This window comes from Dinoponera quadriceps, unplaced genomic scaffold, assembly GCF_001313825.1.
Source record: "Dinoponera quadriceps isolate SergipeBrazil2010 unplaced genomic scaffold, ASM131382v1 scaffold717, whole genome shotgun sequence".
NCBI classification, from domain to species: domain Eukaryota; kingdom Metazoa; phylum Arthropoda; class Insecta; order Hymenoptera; family Formicidae; genus Dinoponera; species Dinoponera quadriceps.
In genome coordinates this window covers 819,057-830,144 of record NW_014555639.1, presented here as the reverse complement: position 1 = coordinate 830,144, position 11,088 = coordinate 819,057, and the positions used below count along the sequence as shown (strand labels likewise).

Sequence of the window (11,088 nt, the reverse complement as noted above, 5' to 3'; positions counted from 1 at the left end):
TCGGATAAACATGATGTATTTAGGAATCGACCGATTTTATTGGTCGAATTTTAACGGGACATATACAGATTTACAAGTCTCTCGCAGCGACGTAACAGTCATTTCCATATGATCCGGTGAGATGATACAAATATGTTCCAGTGATTTGAGCGCTATGACGATTAACCGAGCTAGATAATCTTCGTGACAGCTGACTGATTCCTCCACTTCGAAGAGAAGGAGGAAATCTCACGAACCGAAACTAATAAATTACGCACAGGCGCTCCGACGAGTAAAATACCACATTGCACAGAAACATACTTTATAATATTACAACTCTATATTTACATTTAATTGTCCTTCTTCATTCGATTCGATGTCATCCTGTAGATAATGGAATCCCGTCCTGGATCCATATCGCCGATTGCAACTGAAAACACAGCAAATTTACCATCCTGTCCGATTTTCTTCGAGGAGACGAACACGAATATGTGTGATTACAGGGGGAAAACAAACGTCTAATTTAGAATTCTCTTTTAAAATCAAATCGTGCGTGTGTGTATCTGACATTTATAATTTGTAATATCTAAATCGAACATCTCCTGTGTAAAAAATCGCTACGGAGAATCACTAAATCTTTCCGGTCTTTTCGAGACCTCGAGAATGTTTAACTTTAATATTCAAAGTATCGGGAAGATTCCGTTATTCGTTGGAATCGATTTGGAATATTCGTCGAGACAAGATAACGCGTGAAGTCTTATCATCGATTGGAAGATAATCGATTCGAGATAATCCTCCCGAAAAATCTCGAGAGATTATCCGCCGGTGTGAAACTTCATGAATCAGCTTTTCCCATTTCGAAAGATACGTACTGCAAATGACTAAGAGAGAAAAGCAGAAAACGACGCCGAACCACAGTATTATGTTGAAGATGACGGGATAGTCCTCCGAGTAATCTTTCGAGCGGCCGGAAAATTCTTCAGGTTTCTGAAACAGAAGAGTCGATGTAATGGACAGCCGGAAGCGATCCTTGAATACGAGTTTCAATCCTCTGCGTATGTCTCTCTGGTACTCGTTGAATGTAACTAATAGCACTCTACACTTCTTAACACTTCGCGAATGGATAACGTGCCCAAATAAATTGATTTCTCTGTCTCCTATAAAGCTATTTTATGGAGAAAAAAGAAAGAGAGAAAGAAAGAGAGAGAGAGAGAGAGAGAGAGAGAGAGAGAGAGAGAGATTAATTTATATACATCTCTTATTAATCAATCTTCGTAAGTCGATAAGTTATTTTTTATTCTGTAGAAAAAAAAACACCCGGTATAAATTTACAAAAAAGTAAGTATATGGCGATAAGTAATAAATTTTAATTCGCAGGGAGTTGGGAAATAAATTTCGACATTATTTTCCAACTCTTTTATTGCAACCTGCAACATTCCAGGGCTTATCTGCACAATTTTGCGATAACACAATTTTTTCCGCGAAGTGTTAATATATAAGAATATCAAAGCTCTCGCAATTGATATACATGAAACAGCTTCAAGGATTCGCAACTCGTCAAAACGGGATCTGATATTCGCTAACAACGAACCAGCTAATTAAATCACCCCTAACAAAAACTTTCTATTGGAGAAATAATCGTTTGTTGATTTATTATCATTAAAACATGTGCATGCAATTAATAAACACAGCAAGACTAACATGCAAGGTCATGATTTTGCACCTGAGAAACGAAAGAATGTAGACTCGGTGTCATGCACATGCCCTTTTTTCTTTAATCATATTCATTTAGATCAATAATTAGATTTCCGGGGGAAGAATAATCGTTCAGACTCAGATCTTAATTTTAGCTTCTCAAGCGCAAGACCGACAGAACTAATCGTCTAAAACTCGCGGTCCAATTACATGAATAATAACTATAACCATAATTAAGCGCCATTCACACGAGAGAGCAGTAACTTGTTAGTGCTGATGTTTGATCGGCGGGCGGCAATTTTCGATGCAAAGAAAAGTCACACGAACTGAAAAAACGAAACGCTACTACGGAATTGAAGCTGAATTGAATTGAGTGTCGGAAGATCCTCCGTTAATGTTGTTCGGCTACTGGAAAGTACGCTTCGTAAAACGCTAAATTAATCGTTCATCCTGCTAGGAACTCAGGCGCTCTAATACTCCGGCAAGGTCTGGCGGTAAACGAAAACAATGGAAGACTCCAGGGGAAGGAGACTTGACGAAATATTGATCGCTCGAGATGTATTTTTGTTTTTGTTTCCTTTCTTGTTTAAGTTTGTTCGGGTACTTCGCACACCTGATTGTACGCACACGTATGTCACACTTATTTGCCTTTGTTACGACATATTCTGTAAACTGTGGGTGCATCGAGTTCGTTTGTTTCTTTCTTTTTTCTTTCTCGTTCAACGATAAAATCGAACAGCTCTTATCTCTCGACACGTAGCGTTTTTGGGGGATTACAAACAAATTAAAAACAAAAATTAACTAACGACGGACAGCGCTATGTATGTACATGATGTTAACATATAAAAGTAACAGTGAAGAAATATACGACAGATCGTATCGAGTGGCCAAGTTTTTCCCCTGGATCCTTCGACTGCGATGCATGTTAATATGTTTGCGATACCTGTCCTGCGATTGTCTGTGTGTCAGTATTTATCTTAATAACCGAGTCCTCCTTATTATTCGAGTCCTGGTCGGAATTTTCCGACGTCGAGCTATCATCCTGAACGCCCGTACGTTCAGTAGTGCTGCCGACAGTGTTGGACTCGCTAGTACTACTCATACTATTCATTTTCCCCTCTTCGATATTTTGCCGGTCTTGCTCGTCGTCTCGCTACAATCAAGTGTTGTTCAGTAATCTCAGTAAAATGGTTCAAGTACCAAGCCTTCTCGAGGCTCCGAGGATACTAGAATTTTCGAAGACTTAACTTCGCGACTAGATTGGATTTACTCGGTAAGCAGTTTCAAGTTTTATCGCTTGCTAGAACATGGGATTTTCAAAAGTTCCAGCTTTGGGAGCGTTTCAAGTTATTCATGTAATAAGTTTCCAATTTTCCGCGGAATATTAAAGATACAATTCGGCGAATTGATAAATCTGTAAGCTCCGAACTCCAGCCTCCAAGAATATTTAAGCATTTCGAGAGTCACATATTTGCGACCGTCTAAGTATAACGATACGAAACTAGACACAAGAATATTAGTACGTCAAGGATTTGCCTAGCTTGGCGCATCGTGAAAAATATTTCAGTGACTTCCAAACTTTCCCGANGGGGGGGGGGGGAACACCGATGTAAAAATCGACCATTTTGGATGGTTAGTTTGTAAGTTCGTAGGTCGGAGTAATCAGAGTAATTCATCGTGTTCGAGAGTCATGCAGAAAGCTACCTCTAAATCGAAAAAGAACACTCTCAGTCAAGTAATAGACCATGCAGTACGATTCGACACGGTACCTTGGTCAACAAATTATCGTTAAAGTCTGAACTAATTGGCGCTCCCTTGGCACCACCAGTGGATTTAACACTTTTAGTCTTATAAGCCTACAAAAGGTCCCGTAACAATTATAAACAGTACAGATGAAGGAAAGACAGTTGTGTGCTAATTAATATCGTGACGCGATTCTGTTCTGTAACTCTGAATAATTGAATATTCGAAAAGTACACGAGGTCGCGCTGAAAATTGTATCTATCGATTTTCGAACCTTTTATCGTATTTCCATGCAGCTTATACATTGTTTTTTTTTTATTCAATCCGTACAATATTATCCGTTCACATTTTTCATGGATATATTATACATATTAAAATATTGTTAAATATGGATCATTTAAAACTATGGAAAATAGATGTAACAATTGTTAATCCATATCGGGATATAATAAAAGAGCGATCGACGATCATTTATACGGGAATTCTATTTTCACATTTTATTTTCAATAATGAATTTTAGTTAACGTTTTTTAAATAAAAAGTATGATACTTACTTGATGAAATCACACGCAAGGTTCAAGTAAAATGCTATTTATATTTAAGAGGAAATGAAAGCTAAAGTACAATGTCATATTTAAAGCACTGCTGTAAGCTTTTAAAGATAAAGTTTTGCAATTTTAAACACGTAATAAGCATATATATACCTTTTCTAAAAATGTGTTGAAATCTAATGTTATTATAAAAGATAANCTCTCTGTAATATATCTACCTTCTTATCACTTGCTATTGAAAATAATTTTGTTTTTGAAACATTTTCAAGAATTATGTAGCCTGGAAAATAGAATTATTGTTCTATGTGGCCTCTCACTGTACAAACAATCTCTTTTAAAATCATATAATTATAATTTTAATTAAATAGGAATTAAATTATATATAATAAACAGAACAGAATTAATTAATTATAAGTAAAAATAAAATTGTAACAATTTTGTGATTTTAAATGAAATGATTATGCAACGAAGCCACGTGAAACGATAATAATAATAATTATAAGTAATTCTGCTTCTCGTACATAAAACTATGCAAATCTTGAGGACATTAAAAAAAAATTAGTTGAATATTTCCAATAAAAATTGATAAAATGATTTTTATTAATTAGACATTATACGTTATCATTTTGTACAGTCACATATATTGTATAGCAACCTATATGATGATATTAAAAAAAACTTTTTTTAATGTGTAGAAATTACGTATGCGGAATTTTAAAGTTTTATCTTTGAAATTAGACTTACAGCAGTATTTCAAACGTGACACTACATCTTTGCTTACATCCCGTTTAAACATATTTCACATCGTCAAAATCTTAAAACGATTAAAATATTAACGATTAAAACAACGAATTCACTTTCTTGAAATAGTCAATAACTTAAGATTAGAAATTTATTCTCATCTTTGCGCAGATAGCTCAATGACAAATACTGCTTGTGAACACCCTTTAATCAATATTCCCAAATATATCCAAGTAGTCCCATATTTGAAACGCATTAGATACTATGAAAGACGCGAACAGAGTTTAAGGTAATGCACGTTACAGGACTCACCGAAGCATCGGCGGCTCTGGGTTCTCTATCGAGAAGCACGGAACGGGCGTTCCTCACTTTGCTGGCATCATTCGTGAATGCTGCAATTACAACCTATAACAGAAATGCAAATATCGAAAATATATTAAACAGTTCTTGAAAATATTATCTCTTTCCTTCTCTCTAAGAGGAAAATATTAAATTCAGATTATTAAATTAAGGATTGAAAAACAAATGAATAATACAAACTATAACACCATGTCTGGAAGAAAAATATCAAAACGCATACCTTGCCATCGTAAGCGTTCACGAAAGCCTTGGAGATGTGTTCCATGGCGTCATTCAGTACTGTGCACGCCTCGTTGGCTGCCGCAGAGGTGTTCCCGTGGAAGTCTAGGACCGGTTTAAACGTTGATACTACTATCCAGTAGACGTCTGTGCTAGAGTCGTGTTTCTTCGTGGAAAACGCGTTGTCGGCGATCGCGTGGAGGAGCTGCATCTCCTCGACGAATCTGCGATCCTCCTCAATTTCTGAGCTCAGCGCTGTCAGCTTGTCTATGTTAACAGGCTTGAGTTCACCGAGAGCCGACTGGCCCAACTGGCAGAATAAAAGAATTCTGTTTAGAACACTTCACAACTAATGGAGAATGTTCAAGCTGAAGTAACATATAAATATACAGAAGCAATTTCCATATCGAAATGTTCAATCATACTTACAGCGTCAACACCATCGCTCAAGTTGATCCTAACCAATGTATTGTCGTTGCTCCTTTCCTCCACTCTGCTTCTAATAGCTTGCCAAGTAGTTTCCTCTGCCTCGTCAAAAATCATAGCATATTCGACTTTGGCTTTATCCTTCATAAAAGGCAGCTTCTCTATCCCTTCGATCGGCATCGCTACCAATGCTTTAGGCATTGAGAATGGATCCCATATCGCAATGCTATGCTCCGAATCCTTCTGCAATATCATAGACATTCTTGTGATAAATTAATATCCAAAATATTACAGTTTAAATGTTTCATGTATATGCAGAGTTTTATGGTACCTAAGAACATATAGAATGAAGCATTATTAAGATTAAAAATGACATACCTGCTTTCCTGTATAACCAAGCGCTGCAGACAGCATATCCTTGAGAATGCTTTGCTCGATCTCTCCATTTGAAGTGAATTCTACGCTGTCGGGAGAATGTAGGACAACAAATTCGCCAGTGGCTTGAACTAGAAAGAAACATAAAATTAATGTACCTATTAAATGTAACCACATATACTCGTTTCAAGTATTATGTGTCAAACAGGAAGTTCCTTTGACATCATTAATAATAACGGAGGCAGAGTTCTAAAAATTTACCTAACGATCATTAGGTTTCGATTAGATCTTCATGTGTCAGTGTGATACAACAATCAAATACATCAACGAATCGGCATAACCATCAGGATTTACAGACGTTTCAGGAGAAAAAAGACTTATTTTAATCAAAGATGGAGAAAGGTAAACGTTTCGAAGATATTCGGGTTTTCCCAAGGAATTTGGGAAATTGGATTCTGTTGGTCCTGCAGTCGGGACTTCGATCGCACGAAACTCGGAGAACTGTGGGCATTCTGAAGAGATTGTTCAGGAAATTAAAGGATAATTACCTGCTGCAAAGCTAGCGAGAAGCAGTGACAATTGTCGGAGCATTGTTGCGTGAAGAAATAACTCGCACACAACACCAGACACTCCCTCGATTTCGCTCAATATTCGGACATGATCATGTGATCACCTGTGGCCTGTCCTCCCTTTCTTCCTTCACTAGATGGCGCTAGTCTATAACTAATGTCGAGCGATATGCGATACGATTCGATAGTCTCGATTCCCCTTCTTTTTAGAAAGATCGATTATCTTCTCGATTTGCTCATATTTAAACTCTGGTAGATCTTGTTAACGAACCTTGGCCGAATGTATGATTCATGCATATAGAAGGATTTTTACTTTACATTAAATTTTAAAACCGCGCGGAAAAAGAAGTCTGGTTGTATCAACTGGAAAGAGGCACAGCCAGATGCATTTTTATTGAAGGAAACAGAATCTCTGGTTATAACAGCCATGTTTGAATCATAAGAACCAGAAATTCTATTTCCTTCAACCAGAACGCATCTGGTTGTTTCTTTTCTGGTTGATTTTTTCCGTGTATGGTTTGATCCATAATTTTCCTTGCTTTAAGACACAAACAGTTGGAAGCGTCTCTTGATATCGTTCAAATTAAGCGCCTACACCTTCCTCAATATGGTCGACCGTCACGTGATCGATCACCGCTACATCAAAGGAACCGACTGCTACTGTTGCAACTATAGACACGATATATCTAGACCGAGTATTGAGGAGTAAAGGTCGAAGTATATGAAAAAAAGGATGCACTCGGTGTTTCCTGACGTCTCTCTCGTTCGCGCATAAACACGCGCATAAACTACGCGTGCGAAAGGAAACGCAAGAGACACAAAACATTGTACATTCTTTTCTACGTACATTCCCACTCCTCAAACAAAAGCAAATGTTTGGTCTAGATATATTATGTTTATGGTGGCAACTGTAAACTGTGGAGAAAGCCTTTGGATTGGCTGCCTGAGGGAACGGTCCATTTGAACGTGCAAATGCTTTGGAGCGCTTAAAAAATAATATGATTTTTTTATACTAAGCCTCGAAGCATTTGTAGCTTAAAGTGGCTCCCTGAATCACAAGAGCTATTTTCTTTGACCATCACGATCAAAGGCTGGTTTCACAACCTCCGGTTAACTTAGCCGGTTAAATGTCAACAGTGATTGGTTATTTCTGGTCAATTCTGCTCAACGGCAAATGTGATTGGCGAGTGGAATTCCAATGGAATAATCAGCAGATTAAGTTAACCGGAGGTTGCGAACCTGGCTCTAAGAACACATATGATGTGCTAGTAAGTTATAATATTTTCGTTATATTGAGCTGATACAAAAATTTGCTCCGTTTCTTAATCGGTTCTTTGTTTAGAAAATTCAAAATTTCTACGAGAGATCGGGCAGCTATCGAAGAGATGGCACGTTAATTTAAAATTTGTTCATTGTATTTTAAAATAAATAAATGTTTTATGTATATATTTTGATTAAGAAACAGGACGAAAATTTGCGTTGACCCAATACTTTTAGCGTATCATTTTTGATGTTTTGAGTTATAACGAGCTACAATTATGGGGAGAATATTTTTACTTCGATTAATTATGGAGGCCTCTTGCAACCTTTCTTCTCTACTTATCTTTTTTCTCCTTCCTTACTCGCTTGCTCCAAGTATCACCATGGAAAGAAAATGGCGGTCTTTCGATATATCGAATTCAGTTGCCCTTCTCTATTTCTCTAGGATTCTACTTTCTGGCAGCTTGTTGTACTCCGGCCTCATGGATTGAATCAAGAGAGAAACGTGCATTGAATATTAAAATATACATTGGCATCCCTTCAATAAATGCACGGGAACTTATTTCTTGAAACGCTACAGTGACAAATCGAAGTCGTAGTACGACTCAACGACAAATCAAACAGAGAGGCACATATTTTCAAGCAGTATACTCAATAATAGATCAGCCCATCCTTTTATTGCTAAAGGCTTTTGTAGATACGTAAAAAAGTTTTAGTCATAACCGTAAGGTCGCGAACAAATCGACTAACCACAGTCGACTATTCTTCTTACGTTGCGGAATAATCGATTGTGGTTGGTCGATTTGCTTACGGTCTCACGATCGCGACTAATTCTTTTTCACGTACAGCAGCCTTAATTGTTCCTGTCTCAGCAGGAAGTCAAGATGGCCATTTCAGTGTCGAGTAGTACGATTTAACGACGAGAGCGGGCGCCTTTTCGTTTTCGCTTTTGCGATTCAAAGGCAGGTCGGAGAATCGATTTGTCTTCGAATGATACGATTCAACGGCGGTTGAGAGGTACCTTTTAGATTCGAACAGTGCGTTTCGACAACGCGTCAGACGTACGTTTTCAGCCGCCCGATCAGGTTAGGCTCGTTCCTTCGCCTATAATTAAAAAAATGTGTCTAGCTTAAATTACGCTATAATTATACTACCGCAAGTACGAAAATTTGACAGTCGTTTCGACGTTTCACACGGATCTCCCGCAAAAGCCGCGTCAAGCCGCACAGATCGAAGATTAAAATTCGACGAGCCGATTCAACCGTCCAAATTACTACACTTCCCAATTCCAGAGATGTCGGATTGACAAGTCCAGATTCGAAATTGCAAATTTTCGAAGTCACTCAACGGTCAGAAAAGGATTATTATTTATTTATTATTATCGACAAATTTCGCGAGTTGGCGGGGCGCGTGTGGGCGGCCAATGACCGCGAGAGGAAGAGAGACAGGCGATCGCCGGGCAGGTGCACGAAAGAGGAAAGAGAGAGAGAGAAAGAGAAAGAGAAAGGAGGTAAGAGAGGAAAGGAGAGAGAGAGGCACGTGACTAAGAGAGAGACGGTCGAGAGAGAGAGAGAGAGATGGGGAACAGCCGCGCGCATAAAGCGCGCCAGGTATCAGTACACGCTCGGCCGCCTGAGATGTAGGGTCGAGGTTTCGATCCGTGCAAAAATTCACCCGCGTCACGTCGGTCGGTCGGTCGGTCCTGCGTATTATCGACGGTATCACAACACTGGTGCGTCGTGCGTTGCTCGTGAATAGACGTGTTGTTGTTAGCCCCGATCAATCGGTGTGCGCGGTGTGCCTGAGATGAGGTGAACGGTTTTTCCGGAAGGAACGTCGGAACAAAGTAATGACAAGCATGCCTTCACCGTGTATCACATCCTGTTTGCTGTTGTTGCTGCTGGCCGTCGTTCACTCCGCCTCAGGTGGGTTTATTTCGGTAACCGTAATCGATTCGATAAACGCCGTCGTAATACGCGGCGCGTATGCAGAGTTAAATTAAAGATCCCTGGCAAAGGGGGGAATGTTTAGCGAATATATACGGGGTGTCCCGCGCGATTAGCGGCGTTTCCTCCGACGACAGCTCCGAGTGCGACGCTTCGGATGACAGTTCGGGCGAATTTCGGAGTCGGCTTTTCCTCGCCGGGAGTGAATGTATCGGCGCGACACCCGATAGTCCCGAAGTATTACGTAGACGAAAAAGAAGGACTTTACGCGGAGCGGGTTTCCGAAAGGTAAATAGATCGCAAAGCCATATTTTGCAGCTAATTAAAGGCAGACTTTGTTTGAATAAAGTTCCGAGGCTCGTTTACAAAGACACACAGAGTGCTTATTGCTTTAACGAATAAACATCGAGAAAGCATAGGGACGCTCGAGACAAAATGAAAGGAAGAAAAAATTGCACAACTAAACATTCCAAGCTTCTCTTTCTCATACTTTCTTCTTTAACTTGGCAAATTCCGGGAATGTTTCCGCGTTATTTCACTGCTCACGCTAATTTTCGACGTACGGCGACGATAGCAAATAATTTAACACCGTAGGTATCTCGGGACCGCCGCTGTATTTCGGCCGCCTCTGTACACTTTCGAAGTTCGTCCGTTAAAAGCGGGAACACCCTGTATAATGTTGAGGGTTGGAAAGTTGCGATAAATGGCGGCCTCGATATTTTTCGCTAAGGGAAAATCGACTCTCGATCGCGAGTTGGATAACTTGCCTGGTCCGGGCTCTTCTCTCGGAAAAACACGATGCCGTTTCCCGAAAAATATTTTCACAAACGCGAAATTTCGTCGGAAGCGGCTGTAAATTCAGGAGTTCTAACGAGAAAATTTTAGTATCGCGGAAAAAAACGGTTACAACGGGAGAGAAAGAAAAACACGAAACATATATACGCGCGAACGTTTTACAAAAGCTACGACTGTAGCGATAGAGGAGGAAGAGCGCAAAATATTGATATGATAGGGATCGACGTCGAAAATATTCCGCCAAGTACTCTTTTAGAAACAATTGCATTGTACGCGAGCTTAACCTTGAAATACCCAAGTTTCTTCGACCATTTGTAGGAACTTTTTTTCTTATAAAGTTAAATCGAGTTTTGTAACGTAATAAAAGTAACGAAAGGGGGAATCCCTCTGCTTACTGAAAATATCGATTACTCTCTCTTGTATATATTT

General features: G+C 39.2%; 2 protein-coding genes across 4 annotated transcripts in view; one reads left to right on the top strand and one right to left on the bottom strand.

Moving 5' to 3' along the window:
* LOC106745076 (renin receptor) lies at window positions 1-6,780 on the bottom strand. Of its 3 annotated transcripts, none has more exons than XM_014620349.1 (8): window positions 6,638-6,780; window positions 6,093-6,220; window positions 5,718-5,957; window positions 5,290-5,598; window positions 5,022-5,114; window positions 3,444-3,530; window positions 852-966; window positions 1-409 (listed from the first exon to the last, which is right to left on the bottom strand). In XM_014620349.1, exons 1-8 carry the CDS (start codon window positions 6,678-6,680, stop codon window positions 330-332), a joined length of 1,095 nt encoding a protein of 364 aa, XP_014475835.1. In that variant the 5' UTR covers window positions 6,681-6,780; the 3' UTR covers window positions 1-329. The 3 variants fall into 3 exon arrangements, with proteins under 3 accessions (XP_014475835.1, XP_014475834.1, XP_014475836.1); XM_014620348.1 differs by lacking the exon at window positions 3,444-3,530 and adding an exon at window positions 2,618-2,827; XM_014620350.1 differs by lacking the exon at window positions 3,444-3,530.
* A 2,776-nt stretch (window positions 6,781-9,556) lies between these two features.
* Window positions 9,557-11,088, top strand: part of LOC106744956 — a 55,567-nt gene continuing 54,035 nt past the window's right edge. The window contains exon 1 of the mRNA XM_014620140.1: window positions 9,557-9,843. Coding sequence (XP_014475626.1) covers window positions 9,768-9,843 — 76 coding nt within the window. The 5' untranslated portion in view covers window positions 9,557-9,767. The remainder of the gene's footprint in view (window positions 9,844-11,088) is intronic.